Source organism: Chinchilla lanigera, unplaced genomic scaffold, assembly GCF_000276665.1.
Source record: "Chinchilla lanigera isolate Chin_1 unplaced genomic scaffold, ChiLan1.0 scaffold00018, whole genome shotgun sequence".
NCBI classification, from domain to species: Eukaryota; Metazoa; Chordata; class Mammalia; order Rodentia; family Chinchillidae; genus Chinchilla; species Chinchilla lanigera.
The window spans coordinates 5021650-5033498 of record NW_004955419.1 but is presented as its reverse complement, the minus strand read 5'-3'; the positions used below and the strand labels follow the sequence as shown (position 1 = coordinate 5033498).

At 41.6% G+C, this 11849-nt stretch overlaps 3 protein-coding genes across 11 annotated transcripts in view; 1 reads left to right on the top strand and 2 right to left on the bottom strand.

Moving 5' to 3' along the window:
* The window catches only part of Zbtb6 (zinc finger and BTB domain containing 6), a 20955-nt gene extending 19040 nt beyond the window's left edge, over positions 1-1915 (bottom strand). The window contains exon 1 of one of the 2 annotated variants that reach the window (XM_005382511.2): positions 1849-1915. The gene's annotated coding sequence lies outside the window, so the exon portion shown is untranslated. The remainder of the gene's footprint in view (positions 1-1848) is intronic. The other variant, XM_013513148.1, reaches the window with a different exon arrangement.
* Zbtb26 (zinc finger and BTB domain containing 26) overlaps positions 1-1999 on the bottom strand; it is a 13484-nt gene extending 11485 nt beyond the window's left edge. The window contains exon 1 of one of the 3 annotated variants that reach the window (XM_005382517.2): positions 1849-1999. Coding sequence is in view for 1 of the 3 variants with exons in the window: in XM_005382515.2 (XP_005382572.1) it covers positions 1401-1459 (59 nt within the window). In the remaining 2 variants the exon portion in view is untranslated. Of the gene's footprint in view, positions 1-1400 lie in introns of all 3 variants that reach the window. The other 2 variants (XM_005382515.2, XM_005382516.2) reach the window with 2 other exon arrangements.
* Positions 2000-2068: 69 nt separating this feature from the next.
* Positions 2069-11849, top strand: part of Rabgap1 (RAB GTPase activating protein 1) — a 161632-nt gene continuing 151851 nt past the window's right edge. The window contains exons 1-2 of one of the 6 annotated variants that reach the window (XM_013513144.1): positions 2122-2290; positions 10178-10242. The gene's annotated coding sequence lies outside the window, so the exon portion shown is untranslated. Of the gene's footprint in view, positions 2291-10177; positions 10243-10625; positions 10727-11849 lie in introns of those variants that run through there. The other 5 variants (XM_005382509.2, XM_005382508.2, XM_005382507.2 and 2 more) reach the window with 5 other exon arrangements.

Sequence of the window (11849 nt, the reverse complement as noted above, 5' to 3'; positions counted from 1 at the left end):
CTGTTTCATTTCCTAGATGCTTTATATGAACCAATCTAGTGGCTTCTTCAAATTTTTCCTTAATATCCAAGTCATCTTGGTTGCTGGAATCTTGCATTCTTTTACTTTGTCTCCTATCTCTGTTTCTCCTATTACAATTATTACTATTATCTCCAATTCCTCCTTGCTTCCTAAATGCAACCATTACTCCCCAAATTTCCTTCTTTCTCAGTACTTCCTTTTTTTTTTTTTTTTCCCCCAGTACCAGGAATTGAACTTATGACCTTACACTTGCCTGGCAGGCGCTGGCAGGCGCTGTGCCGCTGAGCTAAATCCCCAGCCCCAGTACTTCCTTCTTGATGCCGGCTATTTCCATGGCTTCCACTTCTATGCTAATAACCCAAACCTTTACCTCTGGCTGCCACATTTAGGCTGATCGCTAGGTTTTGTATTTCCAGTTCTAGGCTGGGCAGCTGTATATGGCTATCCCATTAGACTTTAACTCAATTGTCTAAAAAATGAGTGCATGATCAACACTAACTTTATGTTTTTATTTCTGGTTATGACATCACTATTCTTCAAATACTAAAGGCCTAAAACCTAGGAATTAGATTTAGTACTCTTTTCTCTTTCAATATACAATTACTTATGAAATCTTGACACTGTTATCTAAAGCATATGTCTCTTTTTCAGTAACACTGTCAGAACTCTATTTTCTGATTTTATTGCTTCTCACCACACAGATCCTATTATCTCCTTAAAATAATTTCCAGTAAGAGTACCTAGCCAAGACCTAAAAGAAGCCACAGGGCTGGGGATGTGGCTCAGTGGTACAACTCTTGCTTTGCATGCAGAAGGCCCTAGGTTTGATCCCCAGAACCATACACATACACATACACACACACACACACACACACACACACACACACACGAGTCCACATACAGCTATCAGAAACTCCTTTCCTGTAGGCTTTCCCTAGAACTAAATTATTTTTGGTAGTGCTGTTTTCTTCCTAAAACTCTTCAAAAAACTATCGATCTCCTTTAGAGCTAAAGGAGACTATCTGGACTTCAGTCTACTTTCCAAACCTCAAACCCCATCCCATGCACAGGAACTCCCCCATTCCACCCTAATTTTCTCTTTTTCCCACACCTTACATTTAAGTCATTCTCAGTAACACTGCAACTGTGCCTTCTACCTGAAAAGGGCTTCCACACTTTACCCTCGCCAAGAAGTGTAATTCAGATGTCACTTTCTTTCTCAACAATTCCCAGCTACTGCCTTTGACCAATATTAGACAATTATCTAATATATATACATATATTATACATATACATACTATTAGATACATAGATGTATATCACTGGAGCACTTGTTTATATGTGACTCCCAAACTTGACCCTTAAAAATGGAGTGATACCTGATCAATGTCCAGTGCCTAGTATAGCGCCAGTATGACTGAATTGAGTGAAATCCCATTAAAAGGGTAATCTAGCACTCAGTGACTCGGCTGGCATTGAAGGCCTTGTCTTGGGCTGGATACTGCGGCTCGTTTGCTCAGGGGCCCAACTCTGGTACTTTCTACAAGATGCAGAGTCCAGGGTCCAAACCAACTGGTAGGACCCTCGGTTGGGGTTCCAGGAGGCGGTTCATCGGACAATCTCAAGCTCCTTGCTCCAGACTCGGGGAAGGCAAAGGGGCGGGGCGCAGCGTGGGCCGGGCCAAAGGCTTCTTAATTCCCCAGGGGCGTAGGCCAGCCTCTCAGCCCCCATACCAGCGCAGTTCCCGGCCCAAATAGGGCCCCAACGGGGCTCTATTTTGAGAGATCCCGCACCCCATCCCGGCGCTTCGGCCGCCTCCACACTTACAGACCCGGGGGAAGGCCGCCGTCAGGATCCGGCACCGCCAGGAGCTCCGGCCCCTCGGGGCTCCGGGAAGGGGGAGGGGCAGGGAACCTGAGCCAAAGGGGGACCCAACGGAACCGGAAGGGCAGCCCTGGCCGGACAAAGACAACTTCCAGGTCCCATGGTCATCTCCACCAATCGGAATGCTCGGAGGACGACGGGGGCCCGGAGAGGAACTTTTCACGTAGTGGGCGGTACGCGGGCAACCTGCCAGTGCCTCTGGCAGCTGGCGTCGGTGATCGCTATCCTCAGGTGCGGTGGCTCGTTAGCCTTGGCCCTGGCCCAGTGCGTTTCTCTAGGATCCGCTGACCCAGGCTCTCTTCTCGGCGGCTCTTCTTGAGCCGGGCTTCCCTCCACCGTCAGCTGTCTGCCTGAGCCTGAAGGGCCTTTCCGCGCTTAAATCTTGGTAAGTCCCTCCCGCCTAGGGATGTGGACTGCCTCGCGGGAGCCGCGTATGCAGAAAGCGGTTTATGCCCCCTTGCTTAAAGGTGTTGGCATTTGGTAGGGGTATTGGCTCGGGGTTCTTCCTCCTCCTTACGTATTCCTAGGGCAATTCCCTGCTTTCCCGTAGCATCCTTGCCTTACCTACAATGCGCTGACCGTTCACAACTCACTCTCACTAGCCCAGATATCTTTTCAGAGATCGAGACTTTTGCCTATAAGAGGTCTTCAATTGGTTGTCCCAGTGTTATTGTATCTCCTAACTATTTCAAGTTTGTCTCCAGACTTTTGCTCGTCTCCTATATAGTAGTTCTGGTGTCGGTGCACGGCATTGTCACGCATTGCACCCGGCCAGAAAATCTGAGTATCGTTCTAGAGCCCTTCTTCTTTCCTTGTCAATCCAAGTGTTCCCTGAATTTTTAAAATCTTTCTTCGAAGAAACTATTTGTTATCATAATAATGATGTTTGTCAATTTAATCATTTCTGACTGTTAAGTTCAGTGGCATTAAGTTCACTCACAACATTGTGTAATTATCACCTTTAGCACTAGCTAACTTCATTTTTCTGCATATGAATAGTCAGTTTCCCTAACATCACTTGCTGAAAAGATCATTCTTCTTTCCCAGTTGAATGTCTTGGCATCCTTCAAATCAACTGAAAAAAAAAATGTATTTTCTGGGCTGTCTGTAGTTCATTAATCTGCATGTCCTTTTGCTAGTACCATATTTTAGGTACTGTAGCTTTGTAGTAAGTTTTGGAGTTGCAACGTTTGCCTTCGCTGTTTGGGGTTTTTTGCACTTTGATACGAATTTGAGGATGGACTTTCCTTTTCTTTGGAAAATACTTTCAGAATAGGGATTGTGTTGAATCAGTAGGTTGCTTTGTACATTGTTGGCAATGTACCGATTTTGTCTTCCTGCCTATGAACATGGGATATATTTTCATTAATTACATCTTCATTAATTTTCTCTCAGCTGTCTAGTTTTCAGTATGTTTAATTCGTTTAGGTGATATTTTAATTGGAATTGTTTCCGTGATTTCTTTCTCATCTTATTGCTGGTATATAGAGTCAGCTGATTTTTGTGTGGTCTCGTGTCCTGGAATTTTGCTGATTTGGGTTACTAGCTCTAGTAGTTGTCTTGTGGAATCTTTAGGGTTTTGTGCATATAGGGTTGTGTTGTTTGTGAATAGAATTTTGTTTGTGAATCATTTTATTTTTTCCATTTTAATTTGGATGCTTTTAGTTGCTTTTGCTTATCTAATATCTCTGGCAGTTCATACAATGTTAAATAGCAGCTGTGGGCATCTTCGTTTTATTCCTGATATAAAGCTTTTGATCTTAAACCATCAAGTGTAATGTTTTTCATACTGTGGGTTTTTCAACATTATTTTATCATATTTAGGAATTTTGCCTCTCTTTCTAGTTTTCTAAGAGATAATAATCATGAAAGGATGCTGAATTCTTTCACATGACTCTTCTGAATCAATTTGGATGCTCTGCTCCTGAATCGTTATTCTATTACTGTGATGTATTACATTGATTTATTTTATGTCGAACTTTACTAGCATGAATCCCACTTGGTCCTGGAATTATTTTACTGTGCTTTTAGATGGGATTTTTTTTTTTCTTTTTTTAAGACAAGTTCTCACTATGTAGTTAAGACTGGCCCTGAACTTACTGTGTAGCCCCAACTGACCTTGAACTCGTGAGGATCCTCCTGCGTCAGCCTCTCAAGTGCTAGGATTGTAGGTGTGTGCCATCAAGCCAGGTCTTTGGGTGGGATTTTTTTTTTGGGGGGGTGGGATTTTAAAAAATATTTTATTGATTGTTTTTCCATCTATATTCGTAACGATATTGATCTGTAATTTTCTTTACTTACGATGCATTTATCTGTCTTTGCTATCAGAATACTGGTGCCTCATAAAATGTGTTAAAAAGCATTTCATCCTTTTTTTTTTTTTTGCAAGAGTTTCAGAAGGACTGAAAAAATTGTTCCCTAAAGGTATAATAACATTCACTGGTGAAGTCATCTGGTATAGGACTTTGTGTGTGTGTGTGTGTGTGTGTGTGTGTGTGGTTAATTAGTGATTCAATCTCTTTCGATTTTCTCTCTCCCCCTTCTCCACTCTCCCATCCCTTTTCCCTCCTGCTCCTCTCTCCTGGAGATTGAACTCAGGGCTTTCATACTGAGCTACACCCCTAATCCTTTTTGATTATTTTATTTTTAGACAGGGTCTTGCTAAATTGTCCAGGCTGGGCTCAAACTCACAATTGTCCTGCACAGCCTCCAGAGTGTTAGTTAGGATTATAGGTATGTGTCAATCTGAGTTTTGAAAAATTTGTCCACTTTTCCTTAGATTACCTGATTTATTGGGATAGAATTGTTTATAATCGTCTCTTACAATTTTTTTAATTTGTAATTTTTTTTTTGTACCGGGAATTGAACTCAGAATCTTATGCTTGCCAGGCAGGCACTGTGCCACTGAGCTATCTCCTTGACCCAATTTGTAAGGTTGATAATAATGTATCTTTTATTTGTGATTACAGTGATTTGTGGTTTTTTTCTTCATAAATAGCTGAGGTATTTTGTTGATCTTTTCAAAAATCAACTTTTAGTTTCATTGTATTTTGTTTACATGTGAGGGAGTGTTATTTTCCGCACATGCATGCATGTGTGTGTGTGTATGTGTGTTGAGACAGGATCTCACTGTGTTGCCCAGGCTGACCTTGAATTTTTTGGCTCAGTACTTCCTCGGCTTGCTAGTACCTGGTATTATAGGCACCCACTACTATGCCTGGCTTCACTGATTTTTCTGTTGTTTTTCTATTCTCTACATTGTTTCTGCTGATTCCCTTCTTTCTGTTAGCTTTAGCTTTAGCATACCTTTTTTTGTTTGTCTTTTTGAGACAGGGTCTTGCTATGCAGTTCAATCTGTCCTTGAGCTCACTTTGTAGCCCAGGCTGGTCTCAAACTCACAAGGATCCTCTTGCCTCAGCCTCCCGAGTGCTGGGATTACAAGCGTGTGCCACCACACCCGGCTCTAGCGTACCTTTTTTCTTAGCTCTGTAGGTGTAAAGTTTAGGTTATTGGTTAGAGATCCTTTTTCTCCTCCTCCTCTTTCTCTCTCTTTTTTTTCTTTTCCTTTTTTTGCAGTGCTAAGGATTGAACCCAGGGTCTTCACGTATACTAGGCAGGTGCTCCACCACTGAATCACATTCTCAGCTTTTCTTTTTTACTATAGTCACTTACAACTATAAATTGCCTTTGATCACTGCTTTCACTCCAACCTGTAAGCATTGATACGCTGTGTTATTTTTGTTTCTAAGTATGTTTAAATTTCCCTTTGGATTTCTTGTCTTACCTATTATTTTAGGAATGTGTTGTTGAATTTCCGCATGTTTGAATTTTGTGTTTCCCTTCTTCATTCCTTTAAGGTCTGAGAAGCTACTTTGTATATCTGTCTCATAAAAATCTACTTGTGACTTGTTTTGTGGTCTAACATATGGTCTGCCCTGGTGACTGTCTCTTGTGTACTTGAGAAGAATGTGTATTTTGCTGTTATTGGGTGGAATGATCTGTATAATGTCTTGTTAGATTTAGTTGATTGTGATGGTCAGATCCTGTCTTTACTTACTTATCTTTTATCTGGTTGTCTGACTCAGTCTTCAAAATAGGATATTTTAGTTTCCAACTCCTATTGTAGAACTGTTTTACTTCTTTTAATTGTCAGTTTTTGCTTATTATTTTGAGAGTTTGTTCTTAGGAGTAGAAAGATTTACAACTTTTATGTAATCTTGCTTTGTTGACTCTTTGCTTAATATGTAATACCTTTCTCATAACTTTTACAAATTGAAAGTCTGGCCAAGGGTATAGCTCAATGGCACAGGTCTTGCCTGGCAAGCTTGAAATCCTGAGTTCGACTCCTGGTACCCCCCCAAAAAATTACCAGCCCATCTTTTGTCTTTTTATTGGATAGTTTAAACTTTTACCATTAAAATAATTAGCTAATTGTATCTCTGATTATATCTGCTAATTATGTCTTATACTGTATCTATCATTTTGTTATTTCTGTTTTATATGCCTTACAGTTTTTAAAAATTCTCATTTCCTCCAATCCTGATGCCTTTTGTTCAGTTCATTTTTTAAAAATCTTGCTTTGATTCGCTGTCATTTCTTTCTTTTTTTTTTTCCTTTTTGAGACAGGGTCTCGCTATGCAGTTTAGGCCGGCCTTGAGCTCATTTTGTAGCCCAGGCTGGCCTCAAACTTGCAGCGACAGCCTCTAGAGTGCTGGGATTACAGCTGTGTGCCATCATGCCCAGCTACTCTCATATCTTTTTGTATATATTTTATAGACTTTTTTTTGTTTTTTTTTCTGGTACCAGGAATCGAACTCATGACCTTGCGCTTGCCAGGCAGGTGCTGTGCCACCGAGCTAAATCCCCACCCTAAGACTTTTTTTTGTTGGTGACAGTAGGATTTAATATCTGTGTTAACCTATTTTCTGTGGCTAATAACACACTATCACTGAGTGGATACATTATAAAGAAAGGAGGTTTATTTTGGCTCATGGTCTGGCTAATCTTGCTGTTAAGAGTCCCACGATAGCACCGAGCATCATATGGCAAGAGACAGGATATGGTCATGTGTACCTTCTCTGTTCTCTCCTTGTAACGCTTCCAGTATTCAACCATGGGGTTTCCCCTCTGATGACTTTACTCAGTGGCCCTACCTCCCACCACCATAATTGGATTAACTATCTACCTGCTTAATACATCACAATAGGGATTAAAATTCATGAATTTAATACTGTAATTTTATCTAATACCAGTTTAATTTCAGTAGCATAGAAAAGCTCTGTTCCTATACATCTCTACTTTCCTTTCTATTAATTGATGATACAGGATGTAATTTACACGTTATGTGTTCATTAACATATAAATTTTTTTACACATTTGACTTTTAAGTCATTTAGAAAATAAAATGTAAAGTTATAAATGATGATCACATTTGCTTTTATAAATGTAAAAATAAAAAGTAAAGTTATAAATGACGATAATACTTGCTTTTATAATTGCCAATGTGTTTGTCTTTACTAGAGATTTTTATTTTTTTCTGTGGCTTTGAGTTGCTGTTAAGTGTCTTCATTGCAACCTGGATTCCCTTTATTATTTCTTTCTTTCTTTTTTTTTTTTTTTGTCTTTTTTGAGGAAGGGTCTTACTGTGTAGTTCAGGCTGGCCTTGAGCTCACTTTGTTGCTCAGGCTGGTCTCGGACTCGAGACGATCCTCCTGCCTCAGCCTCCCAAGTGCTGGGATTATAGGTGTGTGCCACCACGCCCAGCTTATCATTTCTTGAAAGACAGGCTTAGTGGTAACAAACTCTTCAGCTTTTGTTTCTCAGGAATATTTTAGTTTCACACACACTTCCCTCCTTATACTGGGGACAAACCTATGTCCTTGTACATGCTATGTAAGTGCACTACTGCTGAGCTACATCCCCAGCTCTTTCACATTTTTAAAAAACGTTTGTGCCAGATATAGGATTTTCCATTGACAATTTTTTCTTTTCAGCACTTTCAATATAGTAACTTACTGCATTCCCGATCTCCAAGGTTTCTGATGAGACCTGGTTGATAATCTTATTGACAATCTTTTTTTATGTGCTCAGTTGCTTTTTTCTTGCTGCTCTCAAGATTTTCTGTGGCTTGTGACAGTTTGATATATGTTTGATGTACCTCTCTTTCTTACTAGGAGTTTTTAGAACTTCTGGAACTTATAGATTATGTGATTCATAAAATTTGGGTGTTTTGACTTTAATTTCCTCAAATATTCTTTCTACCTTTTATTTCTCCTTTCTTCCTTGGAACTCCCACAGTTCAGTTGTCCTCTTGATAGTGTTTTACAGGTCCCTCTTAGAATGTTTTTTCTTTTTTCTTTTTGCTGTTCAGATGACAAAGAAAGCATAAGGAATTTATCCACCTGGACAATGTTTGTAGTGACACAAACTCTCTGAAATAACTACTTTAGAAGCCAGGAGTCTTTTTTTTTTCTTCCCCCAGTGCTGGGATTGAACCCAGGGCCTCATGCATGCTAAGCTACATCCCCAGCCCTGCTTCTATTTATTTATTAATTTATTTACTAATTTAGAACAAAAGTTTTATTGAAGGAGTTGGCATGAGGATTCAGGGCATGTCAATAGCTTTCTGGGGTTAAGGGAATACTATACTCTACCTGTTTTCCCTGCAAGGAGTCTTCAGTCATTTAGTCCTCACTTGACTTATATTTGAGAAGACTGAGAAGCAGTTGGGGGCTGCTGCTTAGTTTTTGGGGTGCTGCCCTGGCTTTGTTGGGTATGTGCTGGTGATACCTCCGAAAGAGTGTCAGATGCAGGGGTAACCGTATGTGGGGAGTGTCTTTGGCCCTACTTCTTGGTCTTTCATAAGCTCTGAAGGCTATTTGAATGTTTACATCTTCTAGAGAGAGCTTGGCTGACAAATCAAAGTTAATTTCAATCACCATCATTCTTTAGTGTGATTGTAGTCAGATATTACATGAGGGTAAATTTTCCTGAAGTTAATGTTACTAATTTGAGAATAGCAACTGTAAAAAAAAATTTTTATCCTTTTTTTTTTTTTTTTTTGGTACTAGTAATCGCACTCATGATCTTGTGCTTGCCTGGTAGGCGCTGTGCCACTGAACTATATCCCCAGCTTCCCCCCAAAGTTTTGGGTTAACAGAAACTTTGAATATGTCTAGGAATTAGATGAGAGGAAAATTTAGTGAAATAAGGTAGATATTGCTTCTGTTTTGTTTTGGTATTTTTCACACAAGGTCTCGCTATACAGTTCAGGCTGGCCTTGAGCTCACTTTGTAGCCCAGGATGGCCTTGAACTTGCAACAATCCTCCTGTCTCAGCCTCCCGAGTGCTGGGATTACAGGTGTGCACCACCATGCCTGGGTGGTTGATATTGTTAAACAAAAAATACTAATCTACCAAGCTATGTGATCTCATCTTGAAAAAGATGCGTGCACAAAAGATGTACATTGAACTATTAATATTGGTGATGGGAATGTAATGTTATTTTCTACTTTTCTCTAAGCCATATTGTACTGATTATATAGTAAAATTTTGTTTGAGAAAGTATGTTAAAAGGTTATATATTTGCCATTCACATATGAAGCAAGAAATACATGAAAGTTGGTCATCAGGATATTAGGTATTGTTTTTTTGGGTGTCAGGAGTTCAGAAGATACTTTCTTCCTAATATTATTTGAAAACCTTAAAGTGTGTACTTTATGACAATAACTGTATAAGGAGAAAATAAAACTTTTTTCCTGAAGCCACGTCTGTTTTCGTAGACGAATCACAAAGGGGGAATGTAACAAAGCACAGCTGTTTTTTTTTTTTTTTTAATTGCTTTTCTCCACTTAACTCTGTTGCAATAGCTGCCGAAAAGCACTACAAATGACTCACCAGGAAAAGAGCATATCCAGTTTGAATAACGCATAAAAGTTGTAGAATTGTTTTATACTTTTATAATCTTGTGTGGCACCTTTCATAATCATTGTTTTGTTCCCAGCTACACTGTAAATTCGTTCGGGAATAAGACTTTAAACTTAATTATTTTGCTGCTGCTCTATATTTCATCTTTGAATGCTTTCAAAATAAAATTCCTAACCTCGAATCCACAGCCTGAGACAACCTTGTTCATTCCTATTCTTATCTGTGCCTAAAATACAAAACAGCTGTGTTGTTACCCGTGTTCCTTGTACTTGGGTATCGTTAGTTTTGATTTTCAGCTTGGATTGAGCAACTAAGACTGCATTTGTCTATCATACCATCCTCACAGGTTTGTGGTATACCTGCAATGAGATGCCCTGTCGTACCCTTTAGCACCCTGGCAATAACGGGCAGGTGAGTCACCCTGTTAAGCACTGCCTTTCAAAGAGGATTTGCGCAAGAAAGGTCGACAGAAGATTCCTCACTCTAGCACCAGTATTTCCTCTTAGGTTCCATAGATGTATTCAACTCGCACCTGCAGTCGACAGTTCTCCTCTCTGTCGGTGCTGCTGTCAGGGTTGCTGCCAGTGCGAACTCCGACACTGACACAACCCAGGTGCAGCGTGCAAGCTCTGCGCAGGCGCAATTGGGAATGCGAGCCTGGAGCCCAGGTGGGGCTCCGAGGAAAGGAAGCCCCTCCTCGCTGTCCAGTGTGGGGCCAATAGGGGCGCTCGTCTTTACCGCGGACCTATGAGATGCGGCAGGAGGTGGGGCGGAGGGCGGAAGGGGCCGCTTCACGTGAGTAGGGGGCGGAGGCGGGTGCTGGGCGCTGGGGAGGCCCAGGCAGCGGAGCCTCCCGGACGGCCAGCTGCTGGCGACGGAGGAGACGGCGGGTCGGGTAGGGTTGCGTTTTCTCTCCTCCTACCCCCACTCCCCTGTCCACCAACCCCAGGGCGGCTTCATGTGGCCCCTATGGGATGCTAAGCTGTATTCTCGGCCCGCGGGGCTAGGCCGGGGGCTGCCCTCAGCTCCCTCGACGGGCCGAGTTGTGAGAGGAGATGTGATTGGGGGTGGGGGGGAGCGGTGCCCGAGGGGGCGAAGGCGCATGCGCTGGTCAGAACGCTCCGGGAGCCCCTGCCCAACCGGTTCCCCCTGTCTGGGTGGGTGTGTGTCTGCAGAGTCCTGTGTTTGTTGCTCTCTCTTTCGCCCCCACGGCAAAGCCGGTTTGTCTCTAGACTTTAGTGTTTTGGTCTCGGTCCTATTTGGGGACCTGACCGCTTTCTCCGCCTCAGTTTCTCCCCTTGCCCAATAGGCCTGTGTTTGTGGCTTGAACTGGCTTAGGCCTCAGACTGGCTTCCTGGGCTGCGCCTGATTTGAAAGACTTGCTCTCTTTCATTGTCGCTGTTCATTCTACACTTGGCTTTCCTCTCTTTTTCCGCTCCTGCAATTAAAGTGTCCCTGACATCGCACTGTTCTCTCAGTGTTTACCCTGGTACCTCATTGCTTGTTCTTTGATTATAACCAACTTCAGGGCTTTTAAAGTCTTCAGCCAAAAACTAACCCTAGACTTCAGGAGTTCGCTGTCCATTGCCTGGTAGTACTTGGGTCCATAGGCTTCTAACATCCAAATGGCTGGTCTTACAAGTATCTGCATAACCTATAGGTTATTCTAGGATGCTTTTTCGTCTGCCTGGGAAGTGCATGCCCTAGGAAATCATGCTACTAGTTTCCTGTTACTAGTTTCTGCTACTTAAAATCATGTTCCAACTTGCATTGAAGGGCTTTTGGCTTTTGTTGTATTTTTATCTGGGATTTGGGGGGGGTTCCTAACTGATAGGATATTTTTATTTAGATAAACACCTGTATTTATATTCATGCGACTAGAATAGTGAGTAATGAATGGGTGCTTCCAGCTTCTTTTTCATGTAGGGAGGATGAATGAAGCTGTTATGTTAAACTGGTATTTGAAAAGTAGTTGAGAAAAAAGCTCAGGTGTCCCAGAACTGCACATCTAACTTTTT